Raw genomic sequence first — 17,664 nt, 5'->3', positions numbered from 1 at the left:
AGTTAAATTCCATATCTATATTCTGTGATAATCAAGTAACAAAGACGATAGTGAATAACTCACTCTTTAATGGTAAGAGGAGATACATCAGGCAAAAACAGGCCATACTGAATTATCGAACAGAACAAGGGATTATCACTTTGATGTGAGATCAAAGGATAATACGGCAGATGCTCTTACAAAGGGATTGAACAAAGATCAAACATTCAAAACTACGGGGGAGATGGGGTTAAAGATCATTTAGTCAGGTCTTAACCTAACCCTGCATTATTTTGAATTATTCGAATCTCATCTAGCCTTGGTAAGCATTCGTGACAGTTTACATGTTTCGGATAACTTAGTTAGGTTACTAAGTATGGGGGTTTGTGAAATCATTCTAAATTTGATGGTGTAGCAAATTCTTCATGTGAAGTTTCCTTACTTTGTTATTCCACAAAGGAATATGGAAAATGTCTGATATGTTTCAATAATATTGTGCTAGTCTTTATGTCATTCTAAATTTGATGACATGTCTTTCATAGTATGGTGTACCATTCCAAATTTGATGATACAATATAAATCTATGACTGATATGACGAACACAGTATTCCAAATGGAAACATGGTATGGTCCTTATGATAGAGACTATATAGGATTGAGTTCTTGTAAAGAAACTTGATGATTATGCTTATTGTTTTTTGATTTACCTTCAGCCATGTATGAAATGTACTAAGTTCTTATTGTTGAACTAGATGCTATTATGCAAATGATTAAATTCATATTATCTTATGAAATTCATATTTGACAAATTACAGAGAATGACAAAGATGGAGGAGAACGGTTGAATCTAGATCTCGATGAGGATGACTTACTTGATGAGTAAAGTCACATGGATTGCAAGGACTTTTCCTTTTGATTATTTCTTTTGGTTTAGCCACTTGCATGTGGAACTTCGGATTTATTGTTGGGTTTAGTTTTGATCTAAAACCCTAGTTTTATTTCTTGAAATTTACTTATTGCTTATTTGATTTATTGGATTATTGATATTCAACTTATTCAATTTATATTGATTCAATTACTGATTGAACAATGGTTTCTATATATGTGTGGTAGATATATGTAGAACATAGGAGGAGATTATAAGGGTATTTATGTAATATCCCTTCATATGTTCTAATATAATCCTACTTGTATTAATGCCCAAACTGTGAGGGGCAATCTAGTAATTAGTCCAACTGACCTAAACCCTAGTTTCCCTATATATACTAGCTGAAAGCAGCAGTCTGGGTATTCCAAACTAGATACTCAGGGTATAATGCTTTAAGCAACCTTGTGCTTTAACCCTAACCCGAACACCCCCTGGTGGTAGAGCCTCAACAGCAACAACAGCAGCAATAACAGCAACAAGGAGTGGGGCTTCCATGAGCAAATGGCTGTGGTGGGCAATACTAGTGGTGGTGGCAAGGGAGAGGGTAGCAGAAGCACTGTGAATGTTAAAACTGAGGTGGTGGAAGTAAGTGAGGAGGAGGAGGACCTGCGAGCACTCCTCCAAGTGGTAGAGCATCAACAACAAGAACAACTACAACAGTAGCAGCAAGGAGTGGTGGCTGAGCAGATGGGTGGTTCGAGGAGGAGGACAAAGATGAGGTTTACGGACGAGCAGAGGCAAAGCATGTTTTCATTTGCAAATAGTCTTGGGAAGAGGATGCAGAGAGAGAGATGGGATGATACCAACCGGTTCTGTGAGCAAATTGGGGTGCCCAGAAAGGCCTTCAAAGTCTAGCTCAACAATAACAAGAAGCTCCGGTGATGTTGAAGATGATTCTCAATCGATTACAGATAGTGCTTCACTTGTTTTGCCAAGTAGACAACCGTTTTAGAACGCTTTGGGGAGCCAGTAATCTGCCATGTGGCATATATAGCCCTCTCTAATCTATCATGTGTGTGTGTGTTTTGTTTGGTATCCTTGCCAGTAGGCCCAATATAAGTTTTTGTTTATTTGTTTCTTTTTAGGGGGTAGATATGCATGAACAATGGATGTTAATGTTATTACCCAAAAAACATGGAAGGTAATGTTTGCGAAAATCACAAGATAAATCTGAGTCATTCATTTTATACAGCCGTGCATAAAAATTCTCTCCTTCTTTAATTTATATCATATGTTTCCACTTAGAGTTGAGAAAGTGCACAATAATGTCTAGAATATCTTGTTTCTCTTTGCCCCCAAGGTAGGGTAAGCTAATACCTGTGTCTATCTCTCTCCTCCTCACATAAAATGACCTTACTACCCCTTAATATATGATATTGTATTATTATGCCTCATTGGTGCACTCCCCTATCCGGCTCTGTAAGGTGCCTTACTCTAAGAAGAGTTTCTTTATTTTGCAATTGATAGATTTGGGAAGAAAGCAAGAGAGGGACGTTGGATATAAAGATAGGAAGGATTCTCTTGAAAACATCTTAAAAACCCCTCCACTTTAATTTCCTATAATTGGCATGTGGCAATAAGTGTCTAATTAATGGAGATGTTTTCCATAATATTACCTGACATGTGTTAATTTCGAACAAATCTAATTTATCATTCCAATATGGTGATTTCCAAACTTTTGATTTAAAATGTCATGGAAGTTTGAATGATAGGGACCATCTATTGAGGAAAAGCACAATATGTAATAATCCTCTTACAGAAGCATTGGCAGATTTTTTAAGAAGAGTGTAGAGGTTTCGTGTCACAATATTATCATTTGAATCCCATCACCCATCCAGACGAAGATGAAGTAGAAAACAAAGATGAAAACAAAGATGAAAGCGAAGATGAGTTCGTAGTAAGACGAATTTGAGGACAGAGCTGTAATAGCCTGAATTCATGCTCTAGTAGTTTTGACTTGGCATACTCAAGTAGACATGGATGTTTCTATGATGGAGGCGGATGATGATAGAGCTTAAGTTTTCAAATACATTGCTATATGGATACAATTTCATGACATTCACTATCTCTCAATTTAGAGAGTGATGTTATACTATGCTAATGAGAACTCACAAGCTTGGGCCTCTAATGCCATTGTAACTCCACCACCAACCTCAACTGTCAGTGTCGTGAATACTGGTTGCCAACAGGGTAGCTCAACCACCGATGCCGTTACAATGATTCCTTATGGTTGTTCCCTTCAACCAGCCTATACATTAAATGGTCATAACTCTATTCAGACAGTTACACATTTTAATTTTCAACATGTGGCCAAAGGTTACACCATACTTTTTGCTACAATGGTTTAACGCTTGTCAACCTCCACAATTGACCAATGGTTACAACATCTCCGAACAAGAATAAGTTACCACAATTTCTTCCGTTTGATACACTTAAAATTATTTTGGGGCTCATCAATCTCTTCAAGTAAGAATTTGATACACTTCCGTTATGGGGGCAAGCAGTTTCTTAGTGGCAATAAACTTCTTTAATCAATTATGAATCATAATAGTTTTCAATTTCTCAACAATCAAGTAGCACTAACCGTAATGACACAACTGGCCAATGGAATGCCCAATGTTGTGACGTTATAAAGATTCTCTGCAAGTAATGCCCCAACGGATATAACCATTGCAACTCATTTGGCATCTAGTTTGGAATAATGTATTCTCAATTTTTTTCTATTTCAAGGGAGGAAAACAGTGTTGTTGACTCTCTTGTCAGGAAGGCCCAATCCTTGACATGTGAAACTATTTGGCCCACTTCTTTTCCATGGTTTCATGAAGCTTGTAATTCAAAATCAATGTGTACTATATGCTCTTATTAATAAAGCTTTACTTACCAAAAAAAAAAACCGAGACCACAAAAATAACAAAAGAAATGTCTCATACAAGTTGAATCACATGATTGAAACAAGTCACCAAATTTAACATATTGTCTATCCTAGGAGTTCCTCATTTGTCCAAATATTAAAATGCAAAATTATCTTATCCATGTGTTAGAAAAGTAGAGGCACATAAGCATCTCTTCTTTATTTTATAGTGAAAAAATAAATAAATAAAATAACAGATTAAAAAAAATGTCAACACATCCTTTATAGCTTCTTTGTCCTGGCGTTCCTAGCAAACGACATCAGCATCCTTAACAATTTCATCATTAACCATTCCGAAGACAAATTTATCATTATTTAAAATCAACAGGGAATTTGCTATAAATATGTTTAAACTTAAGACAAACACCCCGTTCTCAAAAATCTTTGGATGGGCACCTAGTTCACCATTAGGTGTGTCCGTCCATAGATATTCAATGGTCAAATTTTTTTTCATAACGTAAATAAATAAATAAATATATATACACGTTCACATATGGTGATCGAATGATACGTCAAATAAGGGGGTTTAATCATTTCAACCCCCTATTGTCTTCACTATGCACTGTGTTTATTCTGAAACTTTATGAAATTTACTCTCTCCATAATTGTAACTTTCAACTAACCCCATTTCTGGTTTCATTATCTATATCACAGAAACAACAGAAACAAAGGGACATTGTCATGTATATGCCTAATTAGATCATTCAAATTAGGAAAGATATGAGCTCAATGCCCACCACTCAAAAGGATAGTAAAATATGCCATTTACGAATGAATTGAAGATCTCCAAATTTTCTTCCATCTATATTTGATATAAAGTTAGCTCACTCTATAATATATGATCCAATGAAAGAGAAAAAGGCATAATGTTTGCATCTGCCCAGTCCTTGCAACTTCCCTCAGCTATCTCAAACCATTGCCAGTACAAGCTAAGAAGATCAAACATCACAGAATAATAAACACAAACGAGGAAAGGGCAATACAACTGATCAAAGTTTAAATTGAAATTTAAAACATAAAGGAGAACAAAATATGTTAATAAAACAAAAACCATTTATCATTTCAAACATCACAGAATAAACACAAAAGAGGAAAAAAGGACAGCATAACCGGTGAGAGTTTAAATTGATATTTAAAACATAAAGGAGAACAAATTATGATAAATAAAACAAAAATCGTTTACCATTTCATCGGTACAAGCCCTAACAAATGGAAGAATAATCAACCAAGGCTCTTACATACAAAATCCCTAGAAACACACAATAGTAAGTCAGGGATATCACAGACATCAAAAAGAAAAGCTGGCATGTAGGATAGTAAGGAGACCAGAGAAAGTCTTCTGATAAGGGACTGACCTTGGAAGGGTTGACCTTGGGGAAGCTCTTGCAGAAATTTGAACTGGGACTCAATGTGGCAGAGATTCGCAGCTTGGCCTTGCACTGGTTATTTTGAAAACTCATGTCCAGCAAAGCACGAAATATTTTACAGACAAATGGAACATAAAATTTACCCAAGTTTAATCCAGAAAATGTGTGGTCTTGTGTACAATTTTCAATGAAAATTTTCCAAATTATAAAAGAACCAATGGAAAATTTTAGTTTTACCGAAAAATTTGTTTTTCTAGAAAATAAAAATCAGTCTTCATTTTAACAATTAAAGCAGCATGAATACAACTTTACAAGCAAAATAGAAAGTAACACCAGAACATTGATGAGTTATTAGCAATACATCAACCAAGTTAGTGGCTTCATTATCTAAAATGTCGGTCACCATCTTCCAATAAGGTTGGAAGATAAGAAGCAATCAATAACTAAATTCAGGCTATTCCATGGAGATCCTATACACTACAAAACCAGTCTTTAGTGCAAAACCGATTAGGTTGCAATTACTCATGCTTTTCCCAACATTAAGAAGAAATATCAAACAAAATCGTGATGAGAACAATGGATAACTGTTTGAAAGCCATGCATTGGAAATCTAAGACCATTTAGGTTGCAATTACTCATGATGTTCAAATGGTACTCAGGTTGCTCACAGAAAGGACAAATCAAAAAAGATTGCCTCCATTGAGTTCAGCAGATGCTAGCTTGTATAAAAATTAACAAGCCAAAAAAAAATTATAGCAACAACAAAGAATAGAAAAGAAATAAAAGAGAAACATTATCTGATCAAAACGTTATGTTCACCATGAGGATATGGCAAGTGTCATTCAGTTTCTAAATTGGCATCAAATAATTATTGGAGCTTAATGATTCTTCAAAAAAAAAATTATTGGAGCTTAATGGTACAACAGGTGCACATACATGAAGAAACAGAAGTTATAATGCCGCCTTCTTTGAATCTATATAAGGCTTCGCTCTTTGGTAATGCAAGATCACCCATCCCAGCCACCATGGTGAAATCACTGGCCAAAGAGCATCTAGAACATGCAGGTAGCAGAAAGTAGTCTGCCAAAGAAGGAAATTGCTCAGGCGAGTCTCCCCAGATGTCCGAATTAAGAGTTCAGGATCAGGCACTCTGCTGAATACATTTGCCTCTCCATATCTTCCAGAGTAATGGAATATTCTTCCTCTGAAGGCTTAGTGTATCCTCTGAAAGAATCTTTTATTCCACCATTGACACTTGAATTTACTTGAGCTCATGACAATATTTCCTTGCATGATTCTTGAACAGCATGGACAATTTCATTAGTATAGGCAACACAAACTGAAAGCACTACATTGGTATTCTTGGCAGTTGCTGACATTGAGTTCTCAGCTGCCATCCTCACAGGCTCGCTTAAGAGCTTCAAATCCCCAAAGAAATTAATTCTAATCCCATGACTATTCACAATGCTTTCTGTTGAGATATTAATGCTAGGGGTGTTTTAGTCAATTAAAGTATCTTAGTGTTAGTCAGCTAGGAGAGGTTTTATTAGTTATTTATTAATTGTTTTCTTGTAAAGTTGTAAGTAGATCGGCTAGGCTAGGGGCAGAATTGTCTTTTTTCGTTTTAACTCCTTATATCATAAATATAACAGAGCCTACGATCTTGAATTGTCTATCCAAGATCGCAGGCCAGGTTTCCATGACTTGGTGTTGATTCTCTTCTTCTTTCTTCTCCTTCCCCTTAAGTCTGGTTATAGGGTTCTGGTTTTCTAACATGGTATCAGAGCTACTGTAATCAGACTTAGGGTTTTCTCTTCTCAATCTGCTGCTCGATCTCTAGAGTTGGTGTTTTTTCGTTTTTCTGTCATTTTGTTCACGATGCTGTTTTGAAGAAGCTGATTGCGACTCCATTTGTTACCTCTACCGATCAGTTGGGGTACATGTTTACTAAAGCCCTGTTTAACCCTAACTTTCGTACTAGTTGTAACAAGCTGAGCATTGGGGATGTGTATGCTCCAGCTTGAGGGGGATTGTTGAGATATTAATGTTAGGGGTATTTTAGTCAATTAAAGTATCTTAGAGTTAGTCCTCTAGGAGAGGTTGTTTTAGTTAGTTATTAATTGTTTTCTTGTAAGTAGGTCGGCTAGGCTAGGGGCAAAATTGTCCTTTGCTGTTTTAACTCCTTATATCATACATATAACAGAGCCAGCGATCTTGACTTGTCTATCCAAGATCGCTGGCCAGGTTTCCATGACTTGGTGTGTGATTCTCTTCTTCTTTCTCCTCCTTCCCCTTAAGTCTGGTACGGGATTCTGGTTTTCTAGCACTTTCTTCCCTAAGCAACTCATCAATTTTTTCCAGCATCAAATCCATAATCGACTGAACTTCACTAGGGTCCCTCTTGAAGTTGTCTATACTGAAAGCATAGACAGTTAAATACTTCACCCCGGTCTTATAACAACATTCAAGAACACGGATGAGAGATGAAAACCCAGCATTGGGACCAGCACCTGGACCAAGTATTCTGCCCTTGGCATACCTTCGGATCCCATCCATAATGAAGGCAATGTGGTTGGGGATGGGACCTACTGAGAGCACCATAAAAAACAGCTTTTGCAAAGATATCACAGATCACTGCTACCAGCCTCCGAAACAGTTGTTGCAGGTTGCCTCCATTACCATTCTCCATTTCAAGATCCTACCCATAAATACAAAATTAGCAACATATTTGTTAACTGAATTTTTTGGGCAATTATATCAAACAGTTAGTGTGCAACTGTTTGACTCATATTAAACATATGGTTGGCTTTCTACCCCAAAAAAAAATCTGGTTGAGTTATTGATACACGGAAACCGTTTCAGCCATCGAACACCCAAACAATTTTTATTTCAAAGTAAAAGGCAGTTACACGCAATGGGATGCTGGTGATTTGAATAGTTTAATATCAATACATGGATTGCAAGAGCATAATTTCTAAAATCTGTAATAACTAATGCAAACTCAAGTTTGAGACTAAGGGCTTCAACTTTGACAAGAACTAACATAAAGAAAAGATGGGTACTGATAAAAAAAATACAAAAACTCCATCTCTAAATAAGAATATAAGAACTCATTATACAAAGCATGCATAACAAAGACTAATCAGATAAAATAAAATAAAAAACCCCGAGGAACAAAGATTTATAATCCGTTTGGAAAATAAGATTTTCTAAAATAATTAAGCCATCTAATAACTAATAACAGAACACCAATTCCATCAACATTGAAACAAGGAATAAATAAACATCATCCCGCCTACAATTCCCTAATCTACTATATAAAATAATCCACAGCATAATGCATACAAAACTAATCTCTTACCTACTTCAACTAAACAATTCTCTGAACCGTGGAAGATGACTTCAACTGAAGATTGTCATCAATCTGAAACCAAAAATAGGTTAGAGAGGTCAGCATCAGATTAGAAAATGCTCAAACTAAGATTGAGTATTGGCCACTGGACTACTGGAGATCTGCTTGAAAAGGGCCAAAGTTCTCCCCAGATATCAATTTCCTTTAGGTAGGGAGAGAGAGGAGATTACCGGGAGGTTATAAAACTGCTTGGAAACAAGTAGTTCTACCAGAAATTATAGGCAGAGCTGGGCAGACAAACATTCTTTGGTGAGAGAGAGAAATGACATAAAACTACTCCAATATGATGGCATCAAGCTTTCCAAGTTCGAGTTTAAACATTTTCTATCCTTGCTTACAGCTTTCCCATTTACTTTTTAGTTCCAATGTTTAACAAGGATGCTCAACATCAGCAACCATGGCACATTGGCTGCTTGCAGTTTCACTAAGAATGTACAGAAATTTGTTGAATGGTTCTCGAATGAGCTATCCTCCTGGTGCTGCTAAGAAATCGCTTGTAGGTGTATTATCACAAGTCCGTTGCAAACAGGATCTCCCGAGTACAATTTGTATTGCGCATGAGCTTCAGATGAGTTTACTTGTCCATACTCTCACTCAAAGTCTTCACTTGCTAATAAACCCAAATTATTGGAGGCAACATAGCCAGCATCTTTCATAACCTCAGTCAATCCTTCCAACAATGAATAAATCTCTTGTGCATGTGAGTTTGATCTATCCCCAACCAGAAATGGGTAAAATCCACTGCCCACATCAATCCAAGCACAACCAGGAGTCTTTTTCACACCCAAGTCTCTCATGAATGTCCTCACCTTTGCTAGTTTGCTCCAACACCCAGCAGCTGCATACATGTTAGCAATCAACACATAGTATCCTGCATTATCAGGCTGCATCTCTAACAATTTCTCAGCCACCCATTCTCCAATCTCCATGTTCCCATGGATATGACACGCCCCTATGAGTGTGGCCCACATTGGAGGGCTTGGTCGGAATGGCATCCGTGTGATGATTTCTACCGCCTTTCTCAACAAACCCGCCCTCCCAAACAGATCAACCAGGCAAGCAAAATGCTCCAATTGGGGATTTATCCCATACAAGGTGGTCATCTTGTCAAATATCCTTTGTCCTTCGGACACAAGACCTGAATGACTGCAAGCTGACAGAATAGCTACCATTGTTATATGATCTGGTTTGATCCTAGACATGTTCATCTCCTCAAATAGTTTCAGTGCAACTTGTCCTTCCCCTTGACTCCCATATCCAGTTATCAAAGAAGTATAGGTGACTTCATCCCTCTTGCTCATCAAGTTGAACACCTTTTGAGCTTCTGAGATTCTTCCAGATTTTGAGTACATATCCACAAGAGAATTCCATAGTAGCAAATAGTCCTTGAACCCTCCATGCCTCAGTATGTAACAGTGGAGCTCTTTTCCATGTTGCAAGTTTGCCACTCGAGCACAAAGAGGAAGAATACTTGCAATTGTCACATAATTTGGCTCAATCCCAGATGTCAACATCTCCCTAAATATAAAGGAGGCTTCCTCAGATCGATCTGAGCAGCTGCAACCAGAGATCATGGAATTCCATGTAACTATACTCTTAGTTTCTGTCAACCGGAACAAGACATGAGCATGTCTGAGGTCCTTACACCTTGAATACATGGTGATTAGTGCATTTTTAATGCTATCGACCTCCTCAAAACAGCTACGGATAGCAGAACTGTGAATCTCCTTCCCCAATTTTACACAACCGATTCGAGAACATGCACCCAATCCAATAAGCATTGAGACGATATCTAACCAAACCCCACGGTTTCTCATCTGTGAAATCAAATCAAGCGCTCCCTTATAGTTTGATGTCTGAAGACAACCACCAGCTATAGTATTCCAAGTTACTATATTCACTTCAATAGCTCTATCTCGCATCCTCTCAAACAGTTCAAAGGCCTCCACCCACATTCCTCTGGAAGCATAACCAAAGATCATTGAATTCCAAGTAATAACATCTCTTTCTGGCATTTTGTCGAACAATGAACGTGCAATACCAACTTCATCACACTTGATATACATGGAAATCAGAGCATTTTGTACAACCAAGCTCCACTCAAGATGGCTAGCTTCAACTGACCAATGAATCTCTCTTCCAAAAACTAGATCAAATGCTTCACCACAAGCCTTCAGTACAGAAGGATATGTAAAATTATCAGGCTTGATCCCCATGTTGACCATTTGTTTATAAGCAGACATTGCTTCACTATACAACCCCTTCTTAACATACACAGAGATCAAAATATTCCATGGCAAAGCATGCCAAGTATTAGAATTATCAGTTATAGAATGGGCATCATTAAGGCAGTTAAAGGATGAATAGAAGGTGACAAGTTTGGGTACCAAAACAGGATGCTGTTCAAGACCCAACGAGATAATGTGAGAATGGAGTTGTTTCCCTTGTGGAAGTGATTTAAGGGTGATGCAAGATGCGAGGAGCAAGGATATTGGGTGTAATATAAGATCAAAAGAATTGGAAGAAGCAGCATGGAACTGGATGATAGAGAAGACCTTAAAGCTATGGTGTAATTGGCCTTGACTTGTAAAGGTCCTGAGGGATGACTGAAGAGAATCTATAAGAGTTTCCCCCTTTGTAGGGGGGTCTTTTGGTAAAGATTTAGAATCTGTGACAGGTTCTTCACATTCATATGGAGTGTCTGGGAGACTGTTTCTGAGATTTCGTTTCCATGATATAGGGATGAACTTTTGGAAATATGACTTAGAAAGGGCTCTTGAAAGAACAGAAGATGATTTGAACATTAATTTAGGTTTCCTTCTACAGCCTCTGGTACCATAACATGCTTGTATGTGCTTTACTTTGGATTGCATTCAAATAATATCTTCCACTCTTCCCTGTTCAAGAAGATTAAAATTTTTTCTTAAAACACATTTACATCTTAATAGCAATTCAAAAAAAAAAATGAACTTCCACTAACCTCACGGTAGAAGCAAGAAGAGTATTTAGGATGTTGGGGGGGGGAAGTGAAGGATCAAATTATATACTAATGCAAGTGGTAATTGAAGTTGTTAAGAATTATCATGTTTAGGGGTTTATCGTGTTTAGGTGTTTGGAGTTGTTTATGTCTCTTATTGTGCTTTCTAGTTAGTTCTAATTAGCTTTATGTCTTAAGGGTATTTTGGGTACTTCATATTGTAATTCACTTAAGTTATGTTATAAATAAATCTGTCTCTCACGATTTAGTAAATTCAACTAAATCGTGAGAAGCCTTCTTTTCTCTCGGTTTTTCCTTCTTCTTCTTCTTCTTCTTTCTTCTTTGCTTTCTTCTTCTTGTTCTCTGGCTGCAGATTATTTTTAGCTTCAGTTTTGTTTCATGGTATCAGAGCATTAAATTCTGATCCACGAGAATCATCTTGCTGCTGCTGTTTTGAAGGTTCTTTTTCACCCTTTTGGTTATCGTGGTCTATAGCAACCTATGCTGCCTATGTTGATCTGAACTCTAGTCATATATTCATGAAGGACTAGAGTTCCCTGCTATGCTGCAACTGATTGTGTATGTTCCTGCTGCTGTTCGAAGTCCTTGAAGATTGGTTATTTGCTTGCCCCTAAAACCCTGACAATCGATATTCCAAAACCCTGAGGAAATCGATTTGTTTTTTCTTCTGGGGTATGTTCTTCATTCTTGTGGCTGGACTTCTAGTCATTATACCTCACTATTGCTGGTTATATTTATCAAAGACTATACTTCTGTATTGGGCTGTTCTGCCCTATTCTTCAAGGCTATCGGTTTTACCCTGATCAGAGATTTCTTTCTTTTGGGCTGTTATCGACATTGGAGTTTGCACCTTTTTATTTCCCCAATGGCTGATGCTAAGTCTTCTACCGACAACTTTAATATTCAGATTACCAGTGTGAAGCTGAATGGTGCTTCTAATTATCTACTTTGGTCTCAAGCCTTTGAGGTCTAAGTCATTGCTCGCCGGAAGATGAAATATCTTACGATGGAACTAGTGGATTCCACTGATGCCAAATATGATGATTGGAAGGCTGAGAATGCAACCCTTCTTTGCTGGCTTTGGAATAGCATGGAACCCTCCATTGCTTCCAATGTTATGTTTCATAAAACTGCCAAGGGTGTTTGGAACGAACTGAAAGAGAGCTACTCTCAAGATACAAATCTGTCCCGAATTTATGTGTCTATGAGAAATTCTTTTCTTTTAAACAAGATGGAAAAGCCCTTGGTGAGTATTACAGTTCATTGAAGGGGATGTGGGAAGAACTAAATGTATACCAGCCTATCTCTACTGATGCTGCTGTCATTAAGTCCCAACAATCTGAATTTTTGGTTGCTAAATTTCTCTCTGGGCTAGATTCTGATCTTCAATCCGTCAAAAGTCAATTGTTGACTGGAGAGAAGATCCCCTCTATGAATGAAGCATATTGTCGGATCCAGAGAGTTGTATTCCCTTCTATGGTGAAGTCTGATTCAGCTCCTACCAACAAAGATAATTCTGCCCTTTTCACTTCTACTGGAGGGCGTGGCCGTGGTGGTGGTGGTACTTCTTCTCGCGGTCGTGGTTCTAATTTTGGGCGTGGCTGTGCCGCTGGTTCTGGAGGTCGTGGGGTTACATCTAACACTGCTGGTTCTGGTTCTGTGATACTAGTTCTCGATGGTGCACTCATTGTAATCAGCCTAATCATACTATTGATAAGTGTTGGCTCAAACATGGCAAACCACAGTGGGCCCGTGAGCAATTTGCAAACTCTGCCATATCTGATGGAGGGACTGATTCTGTGCACTCTTCCGACCCTGCCCCAAGATCCTCCACTGATGGTGGTACCTCTTCTAATGATTTAGTCTCTCAACTCTTACAACGAGTCCAGCAACTTGAGGTTTCTTCTTCTACATCTACAGCTGTCCTTGCCCACTCAGGTACTACTGCTTGTTTCGCATCCTCATCCTCTCCGTGGGTCATTGACTCAGGAGCATCCTCTCACATGACTGGTAAGCCTACTTTGTTTTCATCTTCCACACAGACTTCTATGTCATCTCGGATTTCTATTGCAGATGGATCCTCTATGCCAGTCACTGGTCATGGGAAAGTTGCTCTGTCTTCTAACATATCTTTAGCTAATGTTCTTCATGTTCCCAAGCTTCCTCTTAACCACTTGTCTGTTAGTCAATTAACTAAAAATTTGAATTGTTCCATAACCTTTCACCCTTCTTATTGTGTCTTTCAGGATCTTGCAACAAAGACGAAGATTGGTGGCGGGTATGAGAAGGGAGGCCTTTATTACTTTGATCTGGGAACTACATCCACTGCAGCGGTTGCTACTTCTCCTGGCGTATCTCCTTTACATAGGCACTATCGGCTAGGACATCCTTCTCTATCTAAGCTGCAGCACCTTGTTCCCAGTTGTAAGTCTGTCTCCCGTATCGAGTGTGAAGCTTGTGAGCTTGGCAAGCATCATCGTACTGTTTTTCCTTTAAGTCCACAGTCTAGGAGTGCTTCTTTATTTCAGTTAGTTCATTCAGATATTTGGGGTCCTTGTAGGGTCAAAAGTCGATTAGGGTTTTATTAGTTTTATTGATGATCATTCTCGTATGACATGGCTATACCTCTTGAAGGATCGATCTGAATTTGTCTCTGTCTTCAAACAGTTTTATAATGAAATTCGAGTTCATTTTGGTGTTTCTTTAAAGACTTTGCGTACTGACAATGCACTTGAATTAATTCAGCGTGAGGTCTCTCATTTTTGTTTTGGCAATGGTATTCTTCACCAAACTAGTTGCTCTTACATACCCCAACAAAATGGTGTGGCAGAGCGCAAAAATCGCCATTTGTTAGATGTCACTCGTTCTTTGATGTTTCATATGCATGTTCCCAAACTCTATTGGGCAGATGCGGTGCTAACAGCATGTTTCCTTATTAATCGTATGCCTTCGTCTGTCCTCAATAATCAAATTCCTTTCAAAATAGTTTTTCCTGATCGGGTAGTTTTCTCTCTTCCTCCTTGTGTTTTTGGTTGTCAGTGTTTTGTTCATGTGCTTCGCCCAGGGCTTGATAAGTTATCTCCTCGGGCTGTTAAGTGTTTATTTCTTGGATATTCTCGTACCCAGAAGGGGTATCACTACTTTGACCCTGTTATTTCTGCTGATGTTACCTTTTTCAAGAGTTCCCTGTATTTTGCTGGTCCCACAGTTGATGTTCCTCTTGATGCTGTTGATTGGGTTGTTGCCCCCTGCTCCTCTTCCCTTGCCGATAGCTGCCCCGCCTGTACAGGTTTATGTGCGTCGTCACCAACAGCAGCCGCTGCCCCCAGTTCAATCTATTACGGCCCTGCCTCTACCGCCACCAGCTGATCCCACTGTTAACGTTGATGATCTCCCTATTGCTCAGAGAAAAGGTACTCGTGCTGGCACTACCCGTCCTCTTTATCCTCTGGCCAACTATGTGTCTGTTTCTCATCTTCCTCTTCATTATCGTGCTTTTGCTACTGCATTACATTCTACTTTTATTCCTACTTCTTATGCCATTGCTATGTCTCACCCTGAGTGAAAAAATGCTATGGATGTGGAGATGGAGGCTCTCATCTCTCATAAGACTTGGTCTTTGGTTGATCTCCCACCTGGTAAGGATCTTGTTAAGTGTCGTTGGGTGTACACGGTGAAGTACAATCCCGATGGTACTGTGGAGCGGCACAAGGCCCGTTTGGTTGCCAAGGGGATTACCCAAACCTATGGGGTCGATTAGTTTGAAACATTCTCTCCTGTTGCGAGGCTGAATTCCGTTCGTATCTTGCTTTCTTTGGCCGTTAACCTTGACTGACCTCTTTTCCAGATGGATGTGAAGAATGCTTTCTTATATGGTGACCTGCAGGAGGAGGTGTATATGGAGCAACCTCCTTGTTATGTTGCTCAGGGGGAGGATAGTGTCCGATGTTTGTCGCCTTCACAAGGCAATTTATGGACTGAAACAGTCCCCCCGTGCCTGGTTTGATAAATTTAGCAGTGTTGTTACTGGTTATGGATTTTCTCAGTGCTACTCTGATCACTCTATCTTTGTTAGACGACAGGGGTCTAATGTGGTCATCTTAGCCGTATATGTTGATGATATTATTATTACTGGTAATGATGCTTCTGGGATTGCACAGGTGAAGATATATCTACTTGATAAGGACTTGGGTAACCTCAGGTACTTTCTTGGCATCGAGGTTGTTCACAGTTCTCGTGGTCTAAGCTTGTCCCAACGGAAGTATGTTCTTGATTTACTTGATGAGACAGGTATGATGGGTTGTAAACCTATTGATACTCCTATGGATCCTCATGTCAAGTTTGGTGCTTCTGATGACACAGACTTTGGTGATCCACACCAGTATCGACACCTGGTCGGTAGACTTATCTATCTTACAGTTACTCGCCCTGATATTTCTTTTGTTGTGGGTGTTATCAGTCAGTTCATGCAGACGCCTAAGCAAGTTCATTGGGAGGTTGCTTGTCGTATTTTACGTTACCTTAAGGGTGCTCCTGGTAAGGGGCTTATCTATCGCCGTCATGGACACACTAGCATTGTTGGATTTTCTTATGTCGATTGGGCTGGTTCTGATGGTAATCGTAGATCTACTATAGGTTATTGTACTTTCTTTGGTGGTAACTTGATTACTTGGAAGAGCAAGAAACAAACCACTGTTGCTCGTTCCAGTGCAGAGGCTGAGTACAGAGCTATGGCTCACACAACTGCTGAATTGATGTAGGTTCGTTCCTTTGCTCATGAGCTTGGTTATTCCAGTAATCAGCCCATGGAGATGTACTGTGATAACCAGGCTGCTATCTACATTGCCAACAACCCTGTGTTTCATGAACGAACTAAGCACATTGAAGTGGGCTGTCATTTTGTTCGTGATGCTGTTCTGAAGAAGTTGATTACTACCCCTTTTGTTCGATCCCAATTTCAACTCGGCGATATGTTTACCAAAGCTTTGTTTCGACCATAGTTTGCAAATGGCTATTCCAAGCTGGATCTTGGTGATGTCTATGCTCCAGCTTGAGGGGGAGTGTTAAGAATTATCGTGTTTAGGGGTTTATCATGTTTAGGTGTTTGGAGTTGTTTATGTCTCTTATTGTGCTTTCTAGTTAGTTCTAATTAGCTTTGTCTTAAGGGTATTTTGGGTACTTCATATTGTAATTCACTTAAGTTATGTTATAAATAAATCTGTCTCTCACGATTTAGTAAATTCAACTAAATCGTGAGAAGCCTTTTTTTCTCTCGGTTTTTCCTCCTTCTTCTCTCGGTTCTTCTTCTTTCTTCTTTGCTTTCTTCTTCTTGTTCTCTGGCTGCAGATTATTTTTAGCTTCAGTTTTGTTTCAGAAGTATCATATAATTCAGTTTGAAGGTTTAAACCAGACAAGTACAAGTCTCTACGAAAGATGTCAGGATTAAAAGCCAAAAACAGACATACATAAACAGAGAAAGGGCTCACCCATTCAATTTGGTGGAGATTGACAGGGACCTGGAGATACAAATGACCAAAAAATCAAGTTCTAATAGTAGTTTTTGATAATTAAAACAACAATTAAAGCAGAGATAAGTTTGCAATAGAGTTGCGAGAGTAATACCAATCAATCACTCATTGACATGTATGCACCACAATTGATACAAGAAACACAACATATACTTCATTCAAACAACAACATCCAGTGAATGACAAGTTGGTAATCTTTTGAGGTTCCGCTCTGTTGATCAATTCAAAAAAAAGAGCTGCCAATCTTCTTGAGTCCTTTGCTTAATCCCTTGTTCTGAACAAAACCCACCAGAGATTAAAAACTATTGAATTGAGAGATTCTGAGTATAGCAGGAAATCAACAGAACAGAGAGAGCCTCGCCAATGATCTTAGTTAGTAAATATGGGTATGGGGAAAAATATGGGTGCAGACATGTACATGGAGTACAGGGACTAAACGTGCCTGGACTTCAATAATGCTTTTAAAAATTCAGTGCAAAAAATGCCCATCATAAAAATAGGGTTTGTGTATAATGCATGTCATATTTAGAAATTCTGGAGC

At 38.6% G+C, this 17,664-nt stretch overlaps 1 protein-coding gene and 1 pseudogene across 1 annotated transcript; both read right to left on the bottom strand.

Moving 5' to 3' along the window:
* Positions 1 to 5,978: 5,978 nt before the first annotated feature.
* Positions 5,979 to 7,968, bottom strand: LOC122642534 (annotated as a pseudogene).
* An 882-nt stretch (positions 7,969 to 8,850) lies between these two features.
* On the bottom strand, positions 8,851 to 17,313 carry LOC122642533 (pentatricopeptide repeat-containing protein At1g71490). Its single transcript, XM_043836037.1, has 3 exons — positions 17,191 to 17,313; positions 17,082 to 17,093; positions 8,851 to 11,494 (listed from the first exon to the last, which is right to left on the bottom strand). Exon 3 carries the CDS (start codon positions 11,468 to 11,470, stop codon positions 9,188 to 9,190), a length of 2,283 nt encoding a protein of 760 aa, XP_043691972.1. The 5' UTR covers positions 11,471 to 11,494; positions 17,082 to 17,093; positions 17,191 to 17,313; the 3' UTR covers positions 8,851 to 9,187.
* Positions 17,314 to 17,664: the final 351 nt, after the last annotated feature.

This window comes from Telopea speciosissima, chromosome 10 (genome assembly GCF_018873765.1).
Source record: "Telopea speciosissima isolate NSW1024214 ecotype Mountain lineage chromosome 10, Tspe_v1, whole genome shotgun sequence".
NCBI classification, from domain to species: domain Eukaryota; kingdom Viridiplantae; phylum Streptophyta; class Magnoliopsida; order Proteales; family Proteaceae; genus Telopea; species Telopea speciosissima.
This window is presented reverse-complemented; position numbering and strand designations above follow the sequence as displayed.

Coding starts and splice junctions, on each gene's coding strand:
- LOC122642533 (XM_043836037.1), bottom strand. CDS start 11,470: ATGCAATCCAAAGTAAAGCACATACAAGCATGTTATGGTACCAGAGGC.